This window comes from Magnolia sinica, chromosome 10, assembly GCF_029962835.1.
Source record: "Magnolia sinica isolate HGM2019 chromosome 10, MsV1, whole genome shotgun sequence".
Classification (NCBI taxonomy): Eukaryota; Viridiplantae; Streptophyta; class Magnoliopsida; order Magnoliales; family Magnoliaceae; genus Magnolia; species Magnolia sinica.
The window spans coordinates 21,366,890-21,386,305 of NC_080582.1; the positions used below are offsets into that span (position 1 = coordinate 21,366,890).

At 41.2% G+C, this 19,416-nt stretch overlaps 2 protein-coding genes across 4 annotated transcripts in view; one reads left to right on the forward strand and one right to left on the reverse strand.

Annotated features, from left to right (window-relative positions):
- Positions 1-15,812, forward strand: part of LOC131258145 (probable L-type lectin-domain containing receptor kinase S.7) — a 34,498-nt gene extending 18,686 nt beyond the window's left edge. For all 3 annotated transcript variants that reach the window (XR_009177898.1, XR_009177899.1, XM_058259253.1), the window contains one exon: positions 15,404-15,812. The gene's annotated coding sequence lies outside the window, so the exon portion shown is untranslated. The remainder of the gene's footprint in view (positions 1-15,403) is intronic.
- On the reverse strand, positions 5,909-15,590 carry LOC131217423 (uncharacterized). The gene is made up of 4 exons (XM_058212345.1): positions 15,411-15,590; positions 8,646-9,087; positions 7,577-7,671; positions 5,909-5,995 (listed from the first exon to the last, which is right to left on the reverse strand). The coding sequence occupies exons 1-4, from the start codon at positions 15,588-15,590 to the stop codon at positions 5,909-5,911; spliced, it is 804 nt and encodes a 267-aa protein (XP_058068328.1).
- Positions 15,813-19,416: the final 3,604 nt, after the last annotated feature.

Genomic DNA, 19,416 nt, shown 5'->3' on the forward strand with positions numbered 1-19,416 from the left:
AGAATCTCCCTTGATACGGCGTTCCGCTCGTGTTCCTCAACAACCTGATCGCTTAATATGTTCTATGTTTGCCATGAATGCTACTCTGGATACCGTCTCTATTCCTACTTCATACCCTCAGGCAGCCACTCATGATTGTTGGAAGAAGGCAATGGCAGAAGAACTTGCAGCATTGGATGATAATCATACGTGGGACATTGTCACTCGACCCACTGACCAACAAATAATTGGTAGCAAATGGATTTATTCTATCAAGCTCAAGTCTGATGGATCATTGGATCGATACAAGGCTCTGCTTGTCTCAGGGATACAAATAGGAATACGGAATTGATTATGATGAGACATTCGCTGCCATGGCCAAGATGAAAATTGTTCGTACTCTTCTGGCAATATCATTCGTTCGCTCGTGGCCACTCGCTCAGATGGATGTGAAAAATACTTTTCTTCATGGAGACCTCCAAGAAATAGTATATTTGAAACCTCCTGACTCTTTAATCCCTGACAATAAGTTATGTTGCCTAAAGAAAGCCCTGTACGGCCTCAAACAGGCACCTCGGTCATGGTTCCAACACTTTCACGATGTTATTATGGGTGCTGGCTTTACTCAAAGTGGTCATGACCCATCCTTATTTTTGCGCACCACTGCTCGCGGAATTGTCATTGTTCTCATATATGTTGACGACCTACTCCTAACTGGTAGCGATGTTACTGGCATCTCGGCTATAAAGGAAGTTCTGCAATCATCCTTCAAGATGAAAGACCCCGACCATCTAACATACTTTCTTGGGCTTGAATTTTCACATTCTCAACGTGGGATCCTGGTCAGCCAGCGTAAATATACCAAGGATCTTCTTGCCTTGGCATCATTAACGGATCAGAAGACAATTCAGACTCCCTTAGAACTTAACGTTCAATATGGCCATGACGATGGTGATCTCCTTGCGCAGCCCGCCTTATACCGCCGTTTGGTTGGGAGTCTGGTTTACTTAACAATGACTCGCCCTGATATTGCCTACGTTGTTCAAGTCGTCAGTCAGTTTGTTTCTGCTCTTCTTCATATGACTGCGGTGTTGCACATCCTACGGTACCTACGTTGAACTCTAGATCGATCACTGTTCTTCTCCTCCATGGTGACTCTGAACCTTCGTGCTTATTCGGATGCTGATTGGGCCGGTTGCGCTCTCACACGAAGATCTACCACTGACTACTGTGTTTTTCTCGGCACTTCTCTCATCTCTTGGAAGTGTAAGAAGCAGGCCACTGTTTCCAAATCGAGCACGGAAGCCGAGTATCAGGCGATGTCCACTACTTGTAGTGAGCTTGTCTGGTTACGTGGATTTCTTTCCGACTTGAGCATTCCTCTACAAAATCCTACTCCACTCCATGTAGATAATCTAAGTGCCATTTAGATTGCCTCTAACCCGGTTTTTCATGAACGTACGAAACATATTGAAGTTGACTGTCACTTCATCCACGAGAAGTTTCAGTCTGGGCTCATTTCTCTTCCACATGTCGCATCTCATGATCAGATTGCAAACATTCTCACCAAGTCCCTCACTTCTGCACGTCACTCATTTCTAGTTGGCAAACTATTACTTGTCAATAACCAGCATTAGTTTGAGGGGGGATGTTAGACAGGCCACATGCCTTGTATACCTTGTATAGCTAGTATACCTTGTATTGTTCATTTCCATGGGTAGAAGATTCTGATTTTATTATTCTTCTTGTATAGATGACTGTAATTTCTACATATTCAACCTCTTAGGCTTGTCTCAAATATAGAAAACCTTTTAGCTTCTCTCTATTTTCACTGTTTTCAATCCCAAATACTCTACTTTGCCACTAAGATGGTGGTATGTCATCAAGAGTGAATAGATGTTTTTTTATCAATTGTCTCGGTATAACGAACACCTATTGGAATGGTAATAGGTGGTGGTTGTTGTGTTTACTCATTATCAGACTCATAATCAGTAGGATCATGGACATCTCCATGTTGCTTGAAGGGTTTATGCAGGGATTTTGAATCATTATCGACCGAAAAGAACGAAGCTGAAGTTGAGAGATCTTCTGCTTGCACTTGCATGACCGAAGATGGCGAAGCCATATTAAGGGTTGTGGCTCTAAGGAATGAGGTAATGGGATTGAGATCCATAGAGCTAGTAGGGAGATTTACAATGGGAATGGAGAAAGCCTAAATATCTTCTGCTAGATAAGCCGGAGGAGGGGTATATGAGTGACAGGTAGAGGCTTTAGAGGAATTTTGGTGTATGGTTTTGGAATTTTTGGCCTTTTGGGGAACATGTGTTTAGGAGTTAAGGTAGGCTTGTAAGGATGGGGGGAAATGAATCCTTGAATGGGATGGCCCCAGGGGATATAGCAGGTAAGGGTTGAGGTTGCAAGTTTGGAATTTAAGGCAAAGATGGTGGAGGGTGTAGAGTAGGTGGGTAAGCTTGAAGGAAAGTGGGTTGGGGTGCAGGTGCAACCATGATCAATGCAAGTTGAGATTCCAGAGACTTCTCCTTTTCCTTAGGTACAATGAGCGCGTTAGCGGTTTGCCAGTCGGAAACAATTGTAGCAATTTGATGTAATTCTTGCTCAAGGGCAACAAATTTTTACTGGACCATGACAACCATATTTGAGTAATTGGTGCCTGTCTAGGTTAGGAGTTGTTGTTGAGAAGCCAGGATTTGTTACAGGGCTTGGTTCTAGTGAATCGCATTTTCTGCTTGCCAATTGAGGGTAACTTCGGTTGCAGAAATCTTTCTTGGGGTGCCATCCGTGTTGACGCCCGCTAGAGTTTTGATCTTCCAGATGTGCTTTTCTCGTTTTTAAGGGTACTCAAAATCCTCAACAAGGGGAAATGAGGGTGGGTTTGAAGGGTAAGAGGTTGGAGAAGGATGAGAGTCCATAAGACAAGACTTCAGGAATGCTGGGAGTGAGGAAAGTCGTGTCTGGTAGTGATGCACAGAAAGGTTTTGAAGAAACTAGAGAGATGGCTTTTTGGCAGTATGGTGCTAAAGTTGGTTTAGGTGGAGGAGAATAAGGATTCAAGGTTTTGATCAGTGATGGTGGAGAAGGTTTTGAGGACAGGTTCCTTGGATAGAGCACATAATAGTCGAACTTTCCAGAGGTTTCTTCGAGAAGTCCAACTTCTAGATCATCGTTTGCATAGCACTTGGCAAGCTCCTTTTAGAAGGAGGATCTTCTTCTCCTAGGGTTAGCTTCAAAGTTATTGAAATAACATTGGTCACAGTTGCATACATCCCACCAGATGTGTTTCCCTGCTGTCAACGCCGAGTGGTATAAAGGACACCACCAAGGTCAGGGTCATATTTTGCATGGGTGAGAAAATTGATCTTAGGAAGAGGAGTGGAAAATACTTGCTCTTGTTGAGAGGAGACTGGTCCTGGGGTTATCTTCAAAATTATCGAAATAACACTGGTCGCAATTGCATACATCCCACAAGATGTGTTTTCCTTTGTTGTCGACAACGAGTGGTATAAAGGATACCACCAAGGTTAAGGTCATATTTTGCATGGGTGAGAAAATTGATCTCAGGAAGGGGAGTGGAAAATACTTGCTCTTGTTGAGAGGAGACTGGAAACTTTGTTTCAACATTGCCATCCTATTGGCGGATATAAGAGGGCTCTGTGTTTTGAAGCACCCGAGTGGCAACCTGATGCTACTTGTAGGCGGTGGTCCAGCTGGGAGGAAGAATAGTTGCCAACTGCTCGTCTATTAATTGTCGAGGAACAAACATACAATGCAAAACTCCGATTTTTTTTATTTTTTTTTGAGAAGGCATATATATAAATATACATATATATACATATGTATATATATGTATATACATAGAGGAATGCTCACCTGCACACCAGTTCTCACGAGAACTCGTGAGAACTTTTAGACAACTCATCTCCCGTGATATGAGTGTAAGATCTGAACTGTCCATGTGATGCAGCACCCCATAAAAGCCCCAAGGCCCAACTTTTTACCCTGATTCAAAACTTTGGTGGGACATGGAGAGTTGCATCACGTGGACAGTTCAGATCTTACACTCATATCACAGGAGATGAGTTGTCAAAAAGTTCTCATGAGAACTGGTGCGCAGGTGAGCATTCCTCTACATACATACCTCTGTGTGTGTGTGTGTGTGTGTGTGTGTGTGTGTGTGTGTGTGTGTGTGTGTACACACACACACACACACACACATATATATATACTGGCCCCCTATTTATGTCTATATAGATTGATTGTTTCCATACTGTGATCTTCCTCCAGTTATGCTCTTCATCAAATTTGTTAGATCTGAAAACAAAGAGAAGACAATCCTCCTTTGGTTTTCTTGTATTTGAGACAACCCTAAAGGGTTGAATATATAGAGATCTACAATCATCTATACAAGGTAAATGATAAAACATAGAATCATCTATCTATACATGGAAATTAGCTATACAAGGCATGTCTCCTGTCTAACATCCCCCCTCAAACTGATGCTGGTCATCGACAAGTAATAGTTTGCCAACTAGAAATGAGTGACGTACAGAAGTGAGGGACTTCGTGAGAATGTCTGCAATCTGATCATGGGATGTGACATGTGGAAGAGAAATGAGCCCAGACTGAAACTTCTCTCGGATGAAGTAACAGTCAACCTCAATATGCTTTGTCCGTTCATGAAAAACATGTTTAGAGGCAATCTGAATGGCACTGAGATTATCTACATGGAGTGGAGTAGGATTCTGTAGATGAACGCCCAAGTCGGAAAGAAGTCCATGTAACCAGACAAGCTCACTACAAGCAGCTGACATCGCTCGATACTCTGCTTCCGTGCTTGATTTGGAAACAGTGGTCGGCTTCTTACACTTCCAAGAGATGAGAAAAGAGCCGAGAAAAACACAGTAGCCAGTGGTAGGTCTTCGTGTGAGAGTGCAACCGGCCCAGTCAGCATCCGAATAAGCACGAAGATCCAGAGTTGTCGTGGAGGAGAAGAATAGTGATTGATTCAGAGTTCCACGTAGGTACCATAGGATGCGCAACACCGCAGTCATATGAAGAGTCCGAGGAGCAAATACAAACTAGCTAATTACTTAGACAGCGTAGGCAATATCAGGGCAAGTCATTGTTAAGTAAACCAAACTCTCAACCAAACAGCGGTACAATGTGGGTTGCGCAAGGAGATCACCATCGTCACGGCCATATTGAATGCTAAGTTCTAAGGGAGTCTGAACTGTCTTCTAATCCATCAATGAGGCTAAGGCGAGAAGACCCTTGGTATATTTACGCTGGCTGACCAGGATCCCACATTTAGAATGTGAAAATTCAAGCCCAAGAAAGTATGTCAAATGGCCGAGGTCCTTCACCTTGAAGGATGATTGCAGAACCTCCTTTAATTTCTAGATGTCAGTAGCATCACTACCAGTCAGGAGTAGGTCGTCAACATATACGAGAACAATGACAATTCCGTGATCAGTGGTGCGCAAAAATAAGGATGGGTCATGACCACTTTGAGTAAAGCCAGCACCCATAAAAACATCGTGAAAGCATTGGAACCATGCCCGAGGTGCCTGTTTGAGGCCGTACATAGCTTTCTTTAGGCAACATACCTTATTGGCAGGGATTAAAGAGCCAGGAGGAGGTTTCAAATATACTGTTTCTTGGAGGTCTCCGTGAAGAAAAGCATTTTTCACATCCATCTGAGTGAGTGGCCAAGAACGAACGAATGATATTGCCAGAAGAGTGCGAACAGTTTTCATCTTGGCCACAGGAGCGAATGTGTCATCATAATCAATTGTGTTCCTGTTTGTATCCCTGAGCGACAAGCCGAACCTTGTATCGATCCAATGATCCGTCAGACTTGAGCTTTACAGAATAAATCCATTTACTAACCAATTAATTGTTGGTTAGTGGGTCAATTGACAATGTCCCACGTATGGTTATCATCCAATGCTTCAAGTTCTTCTACCATAGCCTTCTTCCAACAATCATGAGTGGTTGCCTGAGGGTATGAAGTAAGAATAGATACAGTATCAAGAGTAGCATTCATGGTAGACATATAGTATATCGAGCGATCAAGTTGTCGATGTACACGAGCGGAACGACGTATCAAGGTGGGTTCTAGATCGGCAACAGGTATAGTAGGGAGAGGAATATGTGGTGGATCTGTACGTAGTCGTCATGAGTAAACCTGCAACGGACGAGAGAGTGTACTAGAGGCAAAAGGAATGTCAAGAAAAGCGGTAAGACCAGGAGATTTTGGTGCGTGCGGAGGAGGAACAGATGAATGAAAGGCAATATGCTCAAGAAAAACAACATGTCGTGACACCCGAACACAACGAGAGACCAGATCATAGCATCGAAAACCCTTCTGAGTTTCTCCAAATCCCAAGTACATACATTTGACTGATTTTGGGGAGAGTTTGTTACGTTCTCGTGAAGCCAAGTGAACATAACATACACAACCAAAAACACGAAAAGTGGAATATGTATGGAGTAAACTGGTGAAAACAAAGTAAGGAGATTTACTGTTCAGAACTTTGGTTGGTATCCGGTTAATCAAGTAGATTGAATGCATCATAGCTTCCGCCCAGAAAGAACGAGGAACACTCATAGCTGTCAGCAGGGTGTTGGTAGTTTCAACAATATGGCGATTTTTTCGTTCAGCCACCCCGTTCTGTTGTGGAGTATCAGAACAAGTGGTCTAATGAATAATCCCATGACCCTGAAGATATGTATGAAAATTTGTGGAGAGATACTCTCCCCCAGAGTTAGAGCGAAGAGTTTGAATTTTTACCCGAAATTGAGTATCCACCATAGAGTGAAATATCTTGAATTTTTCAAAAACCTGTGACTTAGAGTGCAGAAATAAATTAAGGTGTAACGTGTGAAATCATCAATGAATATAACATGGTATCGTAGTCCGGAGAGTGACATAATTGGTGAAGGACCCCAGACATCCGTATGCGCTAGCTCAAACATAGATGATGATTTTGTAGTGCTTAGAGGAAAGGGAATACACTTACTTTTTGAAAGACAACAGGAAGAACAAGAATAATCCAAATTACTTTTATTAAGAGAAATATTCCCTAACATGCCAGAAGAAAATAACTGAATCAACCGATCTGAATGTGGATGACCCAGGCGATAGTGCCAGAGTTTCCACATTTTATTTGCCAAACAAATATCTAAGGACGATGAAGAAAAGAAACAACGAGCCGGAGTGACAGATGAGTCAAAGTCCAGCACGTACGGACGACCATGCCGCCTACCCCTCCCAAGTACCTTCCCCGTTGCCAGATCCTGCACAAAACAATAGGTTGGAAGAAATATGACTAAGCAGTTATTAGATGTAAGTTGACCAACAGAAATTAAATTTGAGGAGAGTTTAGGGACATGAAACACATCACAAAGGGTGAACTGGCAATGGGCAGAAGGAGAGAAAGTCAATGAACCAATGGACTGAATAGGTGGTCTAGTGTCATCCGCAGTAGAAATAGCCTGATTGTCAGTGTAGGGACGAATATCGCAAAGATGTGATATGTCACCAGTCATATGATTGGAAGCACTAGAATCGAAGAACCATGTAGAAGATGAGGATATACCTGACGTACCGGCAGGAGAAAGGGCCTGCACGATCTGCTGGAGCATCGCAGGAGTCAAAAGGTGAGGAAAGTCCTTCAGTAGAAACAGTAGATGCAGTATCACTAACAGAAGGCTCGGAAGAAATAGTGGCAGAAGTAGCAGAAAGAGCACGACCACGGCCATGACCTCGACCACCACGTCCACAGCTAAAAGAGGATGCATAGACACGTGAACGGCAGTCTTGAATACCATGACTAGTCCGTCGACAATAAGCGCACCAATCTTTGCACTGAGCGACGACATATCCTACTTTGTTGTAGCCGCGACAAGTTAAAGGAGTTGAACCACTGTTTGGTGCAGAGGTGGATACAGCGAGTACCAGATCAAATGGTCTCGGAGGTGGGAAAGTGGGAGAGAGAACTTTTAGTCGTTGTTCCTCAGCTAATAAATCATTAATAACCGAATTCAATGAAGGAGTTGAGCTACGGTTCAGGAGAGCAGCCCTACAATACTCAAATTCCGGACGCAACTTCATAAGAAACTGTCGAACTTGCGCACTATCGCGCATTGATTGGAATATCTGAAAGTCATGAGGAAATTCCGGATCCGTCATAGCCATCTCTATCCAAATTGCAACAATTGTAGAGTAGAATGTTTGAATACTTTTGTCACCCTGAATACGGTGAACCAGATCTTGTTCCAGGCGGTATAACCGAGCCGCATTACTCTATTGATAAATTGTCTGGAGATGCTCCCACATTGCCTTAGCAATGCAGTGTGGTGTGAGGCCAACAGCAATTGACCGATCGACTGAATCGAGAATCCAGGTAATAATCCGTCCATTTTTTATTTCCCACTCAGCTATTTTGTCGGCATCTGTGGAAGTGGGGACAGTAACAGATCCATCAATTAGTCCCCACAAACCACGATCCTTGAGGAAACTCTGAAAGTGGATGGCCCATAGATTGTAGTTGGTACCATCAAAACCACAATGTGGGCCCTCTGTACGGGAGGAGTCTTTGTCCATAGATCTAAAATGATGTAAACTATGCCAAGGAAGGATATACCTTGCAGCAGAAGAGTAGAGCAGGTCGCAGCAACAGCAACAGCAGAAGATCTGGTTGCAGCAATAGCAGAAGATCTGGACGCAGCAACAGCAATAGGAAAGGGGTTAGGGTTGGTCGGACGGGGGTGGTTGACGCAGCCGGGGTGGTCGGAGGGGGATGGATGACGCAGCAAGGGTGGTTGACGCGGCAAGGGCGCAAGGGGTGGTGCCAGTGACGCAGCAGGGGCGTAGAGGGTGGTTGGACAAGGGCTGGGTGATGCAGCAGGGACGCAGGGGGTGGTGCCGATGACGCAACAGGGGCGCAAGGGGCCGGAACAGGGTTTGCTGACGCAGGAGGGGCCGGATCTGTCAGGAGGTGGTGCCGGTGATGAAGGAGGTACCGGATAAGGATGTGCAGCTGAAGATGGTGGAGCAGAGTTGGATTGCTGGAGATCGGTATGGCTCTGATACCATGAAAACAAAGAGAAGAGAATCCTCTTTTGGTTTTCTTGTATTTGAGACAACCCTAAAGGGTTGAATATATAGAGATCTACAATCATCTATACAAGGTAAATGATAAAAACAAAATCATCTATCTATACATGGAAATTAGCTATACAAGGCATGTTTCCTATCTAACAAGATCTTCACCTTGCTAATGTTTGTGAAATTCTTCTAGTAAAAGTTACAATGGACTCAAGTAAAAAGTAGTACTTCAAAAAACTTATCCGTCTTACACCTAACCGATACTAAATTCCATGGAATGGTTCAAGGATTAAATGAAACTGAAGTGCACAAAATAGCAAATATCTAAATCAATTATACTTCTACTCAATAAAGTAAACCAGTTTAGGTTGAATCTCATCCATAAATTGCTCATTTTGGATGTTCTGGTCAAGGTAACAAATGCCATCATTGAATTTTTTAATCTTTACCATGTTGTGTGCCAAAGAAGATCTACAACGCCCAATGCTAAGTGGCGAGGAAGATGGCTGAGTAGCCCGAGGAGTTTCGGGAGGAAGAGATTAAAAGGCCAATAGATGATATGAACAAGGAAAACGCACCAGAGGCTGAAGGTTTTACCATTGTATTCTTCCAATTTTGTTGGGAAGTGATTTAGTGTGATTTGATGGAATTTATGAATGAATTTCATGATAGATCTAGATTGACTAAAAGGCATTACTACAGCTTTCATTACCTTAATTCCAAAGTAAAGAGGTAGCCGATATCATGATTTTTAGCCCATTAGTCTGGTGCAGGGGGTGTACAAAAATTTGGTGAGAACACTCTCGTCTAGACTCAGGTAGGCTATGAGTTTTATCATCTCTCCATCCAAGGAGCGTTTGTTAAAGCAGATTCTCAACGGCATCATAGTTGCAAATGAATGCATTCCTTTGAGGAGAAGTCACATGAGATGGCTATGTTGTTTAAGATCGGCAAGAAAAAAGTTCATGGTCACGTCAGTTAGAAATAAATGAGATGGATTCTTTAATGTGTTCTGCAGCTTCGTTCTCCATTGTCATCAACAGTGTTACCTAGACACGTGGACAAGTGCCAACTGTCAAAGTGTCCTGAAGTGCCCGGCAAGGCAAACTCCAAAAATCTAGGCATGAGAACAGTTCCGCACACAAATAAATAAGATTTAACTCATCATCGTCATCTAAGCCTCATCCCAATTAATTTGGTCAGCAAATAAATAAAATGCAAAATAAAATAAGGAAACATTAAAAAGAAAGGATTTAAGAATTAGAATTGCACAGTTTCAATAAAGTCCAATTATTGGTAATCTAAACTAATAGATGATTGATAAAAAAACATAAAGATCGCATATAATCATCTCAAGAAATAGTAGTTTCTATGAACATTATTTTCTCTGTTAAATTATTAGAGAACACCAACAAAAGAACAAAAGGGGAAAAATTAACAAAAAGGCTTTTGTTTTTTTGTTATATGGGCCATGGTGTTTCTAAAGAAAAAGAAAAAAATTTGAGGGATTGAGAGGAACTCCTTATGGGTGGTTTTCAATAACAAGAGAATGGAGGCAGGTTGAGGGCTAGCAGCATTGTGGGGTTGGTTTGGAAGATGGTTCCTTATTCAACCTTTAGGGGCTCTAGAAGGAGAGGAATAGTTGGATCTTCGATATCAAAGTTGCTTCAATGGATGGGATCAAAAGAAGAGTATGTTTCTTGATTACTGAGTAGGCCCTTGTTACTCATGAATTTCGAGTTTCTACTTCTCAATTCTCACAGGATTGGAAGGAAGATTTCCCAGTAAAGGGCCCAATGAGAGAAAAGGCATGAAGGAAGAATATTGGGGTCTGCTTCGGGGGTAGGTTTCCTTAACCTTGATTTGGGCTGGTGCTCTCTCGGAAACTTGGGCCCTTCTAAGACTGAAGGTGTGTTGAGAGATGAAAGAGGGAGACAAAGCTTCTCATATCACACTTAGCACGGGGCTTCGCATTTTCTCTTCTTCTTTTCTGGGAAGCTAATTGTCTAGGGAGACTCATATCAGGCATTCATTAGGTCTCTGGAGGCAATCCATGTATTGGATTAAGGAGACAAAATCAATTGCATCCTCCTTGGAAACATGTTTATCCTTTAGCCCCTAGAATGGCCAATGAGGTGGTCTGCAGGCTTGCTGGAGCTGGAGTGACAAGAGGGTAATTTGCAATCAATTCTTCTTCACATATTTCTTAATTCTTTACTACTTTTTTTATTTTAATAAAAAATTTCACCTTTCGATATTTTATTTTATTTTTTAAAAAAAAAAAAAACACTAAAGATGAAATGATTCTTCAAACTTTCGGAGCCAGGAAAAGTCCACCCTTAAGTAGTAAATCTAACCTAAAATAATCTGGTTCATATGAAATAAATTTTATTATAACCTGATGTGAGGGGAAATTTTGCCTTAGTCAATTCACTAATCGATATTAAGCTTACTATCGATGATTTCAATTTGTATTGGTTATTTCAACATGATGCTTGGGCAGCGTTTGATTTGAAGAACCTAACTGATTAAAATTCTTCCTCCATAACTCCTGACTAGTGTTTTCTTCATGTTGCTTTGCAAATCCATAGTTATCTCTATGTATACCACTACTCATGCCATATACTTCCTTTCCTATTCCTTTTTCATTCCTACAAAGATCTAAGGGTATATTTCTTGTGGAGGATATCCATATGGTTATCAGTCCCTTTCCTCCCATGAATTTTTTTGGCAATCCAGCTACTAGCAGATCGATACCAGTCATTATGTCGATCCAATAGTACATTCTAGTTTTTTCTTTCTTTTTTGTTTTTCCTTTTTGTGTGTGTGTGTGTGTGTGTGTGTGTGTGTGCGTGCTACCAAATCCAGATCTCTGTTGATGCAGACTCATCTAGAGTGCTTCGGACCAACACCTGATGTTTGTTACCCTGCATCAAAGTGTAAATGGTCAATTTGTTTCTTAATATTCTCCTCTTGGTTTGTTTCTTAATATTCTCCTCTTGGTTTTGTCACTCCTACGAGAGGAACCCATTATCTTTGGTTTCTTGCTTCTCTCACCATCTACTAGTTTTTTGGGGAAACATGGAGAAAATGAGTTTGGAAACTCTTCTTGTAAGTGATGTGTGCCAGCCAGTCCAGAGCCTGGTCAACGGAGAAGGGCTGATGTCAGGTTGTCAGCTGATGATAGAAATTTTGTCAAGCTATCATGAGAATCCATGTTTTGAATATGGTTGGAAAAACAGGATTCATAAAACTGACCTCAAATAGCTGGGACAAGGCCATGATAATGATGATTTATTTATGACAAATGCTCCATTGCCTGTGCTAGTTACTCGATCTTGTCTTTAGAGGAACGATGAACCTCAGATCGTGATTCTACAACAACAAGCCTCACCGTGCTAAGGAGGTCTTGGGCCCACTAAGCAAATCTGTAACTCAAATAGTGGTGGACCCCAGATCACTACTAAATCCTGAGCTTTTTACAGTCGTTCCGCTCTTCACGGATGCCAGTTGCTAGTGTATGAACTATAGAATGGAATAATCCTCCCTATCAATTACTTAATTCAATTAATGTAAAGGCATCTTACCAATGATAATTAAATATTAGGGAAAGGATCTGATACTAAATGCCAATATCAAAGTCAGTCATCAAGCACTTGATCTCGGTCCAAATGCATACATGTATGAGATCCAGACCATCCATGTCTTAGGCGGTTAGGCCCTTCCATGGAGGGTTGATACACCGAAAATCACATCAGTTGGGGCCTGTTTGTTTTTTCAATTCACCGGAAAATACCGTGTAAATATCTAATGATTATTTCCCCTGTATTTACCTCACTCTTTCCAACGTTTGATTTGACCACATGCTTTTTTTATTCAAAAATCGAGAACACCACAACATAATTGTGGGTCCCACCGTGATGTATATTGCTATCCACACCGTTCATCTATCATGCCTAATGCATTTATGGCATGAGCCAGAAAATGAGGCATATCCAAAGCTCAAGTGGACCACGCCACAGGAAAAAGGGAATCGAATACTCACCATTAAAAACCTCTTAGGGCCACTGTTTCTTGTGGTGTGGGCCATTTGAGTGTTCTATGTGCCTCATTTTTCGACTCATGCCTTAAAATAGTGTTAAAACAGCTGGACGGAGTGGATATATTATATACATCACCTTGGGGTCCACAAATATAAAAGAGCTCTTTTGAACCGGTTTCCAATGTAGCAAGTACGGTGGATTTTCAAACGATTTTCAAACGGGTGAAATGGTAATAATTACCCATTTCAAGGGTATTTACACTTACCCTGAAAAATCAAACACACCCTTGGATGATCCTACCCACTAATGGGAACTGGGAGGACTTCCAATCCTTGAATGCCAAAAGATGGTTAACTATTTTATAACTACCCAATTGCAAATCTTCAAAGGTTGTCCAATCGGTGGCTAGGATTATCCAACTGGTGTTGATTTTTGTGGCACACACCCATCCAAACTAATGGTAGTAAAACTCAGTGACTCAACTCCAAACTCTGCCCAGTCAACTCTGCTTGATGAATTGAGCCGACTTACTACGAAACTCACTCGTAAGTGTGATTCAGTCTCGAATAGGCAAGACTTGTCAACTCGACTGAGTCACTTGGTTAATACATCTGTAAAAATTTAAAATGAGTAGTGAATTTCAAACTCTCAACCTCCACTTATGAAGAAAACACCTCTAAGCATGTACTAGTGACCTTGTATTTACTTTGTTTTGGGTATTTTATATTCATTAACATTTGTAACTATTTAAATTTAAATTTATTATTAAATAAAGGGTCAAGTCAAGTAAAGACTTGATCCAGTCTTCGATTCGACCCGACCTGTTTGGTGATTGAGTCAAGTCGAGATTTCAGGTTTTTGAACTAGAATGACAGCAAATGAACAGTCCATATCTTCGACATTTCTAGCACACCAAATGATAGTATTATGGGAATACTATGCTTCCAATCTTACTGCAAATGATAATTTGGTACTTATGGTAAATTACCAGGAAAAAAAAATGTATCATAATATGTAGTTTGTCTATCATAAGGCTGAGATGAGCCATGACTGATCATGAGTCAAACCCAACTGAGTTTTGAGCTGAGTCTGGGTTTTCGGAACTGAGACCGAACTGGTTGCGTGTAGCTATCAGCATATGGAAATGCCAACTAATAACCGCGACCTATGTAAAGCAAGTTGATGCTTGATTTTCTTAAACTTCTGAAATGAGATGTGGTCATCACCTACTGTATTTGTGAGCTCTTGTATTCTAAAGGTTGACAGCATATCGATTCCTTGATTCTCTCCTTCCATGCTTTTCACTGCATTTTTTGTAGCTCAATTATGCCATATTCCATCAACCCACTCTGTTTGACCATGGCAGTTCAAAAGTACTTGAATTGAAATCCTCTATACCACGCACAGGTGCACATGCCAACCTGAGCCTGCATGCATAACATCGAATCCAGTCACTCGACGGGTGGTCCATACTGTGTAGATTAATTTTCTCAAAAACCAGGCTCATCTAAAAGTCATCAGATGGGTCCACATGCAGGGAAACAGACACAGTTCGAACAGGTCCAAATCCACCATACCATGTGAGTGGACTGGCCTGGTTCGTGGGCCAGGTCATCAACATGGTGAGCCCATCTTATGAGTAGTTTGGATGTCATACATGTTACACACTTTGTCATATGTTTGGAGGTTAGCGGATCTCCATTTTCAACCATCATCAAGATACCCTTGGATTAGCAAACCTTCATTTTGGGCAGTAATTCAACTTGAACGGTCTGGTCAACTTGACTCGACGAGATATTGAGCCAAGTCACTTTCAAACTCGTTGGCAAGCCCGACTTGATACTGATTCGTCGAAACTTGTCAAATCGATTCACCAACTTGGTCGACTTGACCCGACTCAGCAAGACTCAAACCCAGTCACTCGGTTATTGGACTTCTTTTTTAGTGAAAAAAATGAATACTATCCCAACATGGCTTGTTCTTTTTAGCAATCTGATCATTATTTTCAACTAATATTATTTAAAATCTCTATTATTGCTTTAATCTTTTCTCAAATTCATTTTTAAATACCGAGTTGATTCAAGTTGTCTTTGAGTCAACCCAACCTGGCTGCACGTCTAGTCGAGTTTTTGAACTATGATTCAGAGTGCAGTCCTGTATGTTTTACTCATCGAACTCTTTGGTCATTCACTGTTACTCTATTCCAAAGAGAACTCAAGTAATTAAATCTTCGTGTTTATTTCCATTGCAGATGCTACAGCAGAAGCTTGTTCATCGTTTGTGACGTCCAGCATATCAAAGAGATCCAGCCGAATGCTGTCATCGGGAGTGAAAAGACAGCCGTTGCACCCCTCATATTGAATTCCCATGTATATGCACCCGTGTGAAGAATTCATCATCTCAGCTCTAGACTGTATATCTACTTTATCTATGCTCATTTCTGAATTCATACTGTGAGGATTTTGGATGACATTTATCGTATATGAGTGTCTATGTGTTTAGCAGTTGTAATGGGAATAAGCTCTGATAATGGCATACGTCGTGTTTTGTTTTTAATCGTTTTGTTATTGGATTCATTGTAGTTGTATATCAGATTGAATTGTATTCTTCCTGTCAGTTCATGTTTGGCACTATTTATACAGATGAATTATATGCTCAAACAGATGAATTTACATTTGGATACACCGAAAATATAAAAAATAAATCAAAAAAATATTTCAGGCTGAATCATGTATAAAATACGCTGTCCTTAAAGCGTGATTCGCCCCCTTATCAACTGCCGATGGGTTACAGGCGAATTGCTTCCAGGATAAGACAAGCCTTATCTGGATCCAGCGTGCAGCAATCACGATAGGTCCACTATGGAACAATTTTAACGCAGCAGATTTCTTCTGGCAGACTCAAATGGTAGAGATTTTTTCAGAGTATTCTATAAGAGATATTTGGATTGTATCTGATTTGATGGGAGGGATGGTGTGTTGAGATGATGAAATCGGACTGGAATGGTCCAGTTTATATAGGCATCAGATATAACATCGTCGATGTGTGGTATTCAATGGTCCAGAACGTTTGAAAACGTTTCTGGCCGTTGTCAATTAATCCTAGACGTTTCTGGTTGTCGGATCAAAAGATCTGACCGTTCGATCATCATGGTCCGTCCATTTTCGGACCGTTTGGCTTTCAAGGCAGAGAGCCGTTTTTAGAAACTGTGCGAAGTGCAAAGTGCATCATCTACAGCCACACTGCCTCGCTGCCCACGCCTGTGCCCGAGCGCCAGCGCACGAGTGCATGCGTGCGTTCCAATGCTACGCACTAGAACAGGCAACCCAAATATCACCTCCTCCAAAAACTCCAAGTAAGAATACTCTTCACAACATCTCATATAAACCACACAATCATTCTTTGCATTTCCGATGTGGGACAAAGCACACACACCGCACTTTTTAATTCAAAATTTTCAAAATACGTTTTGGCGGGAAATTCTCAAAATTTTGAAAATTTTAAAATTTTCTTTTTATTTTGAAAAACCACTGATTTTCAACAATCTTTTCTTAGGCTTTTTTCACTAGATGGAAAGACTACAAGAAGAAATTGTTGAAAATCAATGGTTTTTTAAAATAATAAAATGAAAATTCAAATTTTTTAAATTTTCGGGAATTTCTCGCCAAAACGTTTTCTGAATTTTTTGAATTAAAAAGTGCAGTATGTGTGCTTTATCCCACATCGAAAATGCAAAGAATGATTTTGTGGTTTATATGAGATGTTATGAAGAGTATTCTTACTTGGAGTTTTTAGAGGAGATGATACTCGGGTTGCGTGTTCCAGTGCATAGCACTAGAACACACGCACACACGCATGTGCGCGCTCGCGCTGGGGCAAGGGCACGGGCGTGGGCAGTGAGGCAGTGTGGCAGTGTGGCAGTAGTAGCGCACTTCACACGTGCGCATTGTGTCGCAGAGTGGTTGCTCCCTCGCGACCTTACACAAACCGATGCGAGAAGGCACGATAAGTCTGGTTAAAGCCTTAGGGCGGTGGATCTGAAAATCCGAAATAAGCCTGGGTTTTATAGGTGACTGAGAACGGTTTGATCTTAAATCCAAAACGTTCAGCCGTTTTTAAAAACAGATAGTCACCTTAAAAGCCACAACGGTCCGAAAACGGACGGGCCAGGATGATCCAACGGTCAGATCTTCTGATCTGACGACCAGAAACGTCTGAGATTAATTGACAACGGCCAGAAATATTTTCAAACATTCTGGACGATTGAATACCACACAGCAACGGTGCTATACCTGATGCCTATATAAACTGGACCATTCCAATCCGATTTCATCATCTCAACACACCATCCCTCCCATCAAATCAGATACAATCCAAATATCTCTTATAGAATACTTTGGAAAAACCTCTACCATTTGAGTCTGCCAGAAGAAATCTGTTGCGTTAAAATTATTCCATAGTGGACCTATCGTGATTGCTGCACGCTAGATCCAGATAAAGCTTGTCTTATCCTGGAAGCAATTCGCCTGTAACCCATCAGTAGTTGATAAGGGGCAAATTACGCTTTAAGGACAGCGTATTTTATACGTGATTCAGCCTAGTGAAATATTTTATTTTCAATTTATTTTTGATATTTTCAGTGTATCCAAACATAAATTCCCAACAATATGCATGGTAGCATTACACTTTTCAGTTTGTACTAGTGGAACGAAGTGTTGTCTGATCGAGGTCGTTGGTCTCATGGCCCCCACCTTGGATGAAACTTAGAGAGAGAGAGAGAGAGAGAGAGAGAGAGAGAGAGAGTTGTATTGGGTCAACTCGAAGACTCGACCAAGTCTGTACTTTTGACTCGACTCAATGTTTTAATGATTTATAAAGTATTCACCATGGTGAAAAAGAACTTACAATGATATGCTCAAAAAAAAAAAAACAAACAAACAAACAAACAAACAAACAAAAAATAAACCATAACTACTTTGTGTGGTGCACCGGTAGCAGGTCCCTCTTGCTGAGGAGGTTGCTTGTTTGATTCGTGTCATTTTCATCGTCTTTTTAAACAAAAAACGGTAGACTGGGTGAGTGACTCGGTCGAGTCAAGCGAAGTTGTATCGAATCAACCGAGTTTTTGAGCTGATTCGATGAGTCTCATCAAGAAATAACCAAGTCAGGCTCATCAGCTTGTTTTAAAGAGACGCCAAGTCGAGATTTCTTATTGCTGGATGAGGCACTTCTATCCTGCTCCTGATTGTATTTTTTGAGAAAACCTGACATGCATCAAACCTGCAACGGCTATACCCTATAAGTGGTACGGGTACCTCATACAGTTGCATGCCGCAAGCAAAGCTGACACCACGAAATAGTCATAGGACCCAGCGAAGGCAGCATCGCTACAATAGAGCTTCCACTCCTTTTTTTTTTTTTAAATGTTATTGTAAATTGAGGATCAGATATGGGATGAATACTCTTTCCACTGCATGCTAGTGTGTCACGTTTTTTAAATCTAGGCCGTTGATCTTGTGGCTGCATCATGTGTACACCGTAACATGAAAATCAGGCCACTCCAATCATCATGCGGTTTTCTGCTCCATCACCTCTCCACCAGGACCAAGGAGCTGGTCTTTTATGACAATTTCCATCATCGCTATATAAAAATGTTCTCTTAAACCTGATGTTATCCTTTATATATTATCTTAATGTTTTGATGGATAAATAGAATCTTTACTGTTATCTTTTCACTGGTTTCTGTCGCATGCATCGCTTGTATTACATCGTGCAACTTGGAACTGTAGCATGCACCATGGACATAGCATCTCAATGCAGATACGTTTTACTGATAAACTATCTGAGAAGAGTAAGAACTAAAAACAAGTTAATCTTATTTTAGTCAATGGCAATTATGTATTAGAGATTTTGATCTCTAGTACATAATGAGTTAATGTTAATAATGATTATGTATTAGAAAATCAAGATGTCTTATACATAATTGCTATTAACTAAAATAAGATGGACTCATTTTTTGGCATTTATCAAACAAAGGCATTTTCATTAGTTTCCGTTAGGAAATGGCTTCTCAAAGTAACTCCCTTGAACCAACAACAACAGAAGATGGAGGCTCAGTTGTTAGATCTTGCTAGATGCATCTCACGTTGTCGGAAGAGAGTTATGCCACTTTCACTGGCGTAAGAAGATGTCTATAGGAACACTCTTTTTCAAAATGACATCCACACCATAAGTCGCGTGGTAGTGATGGCACCTGACTTCCCT

Excerpts from the sequence above, each read along its gene's own strand:
- LOC131217423 (XM_058212345.1), bottom strand. The coding sequence starts at position 15,590 with ATGAGCATAGATAAAGTAGATATACAGTCTAGAGCTGAGATGATGAAT. Across the intron at positions 9,088-15,410 it reads ACGATGAACAAGCTTCTGCT|AGCCATACCGATCTCCAGCA; the intron begins GTAGCATCTGCA and ends TCATGGTATCAG. Across the intron at positions 7,672-8,645 it reads CTCTACTCTTCTGCTGCAAG|GACTTTCCTCACCTTTTGAC; the intron begins GTATATCCTTCC and ends TTTCTACTGAAG.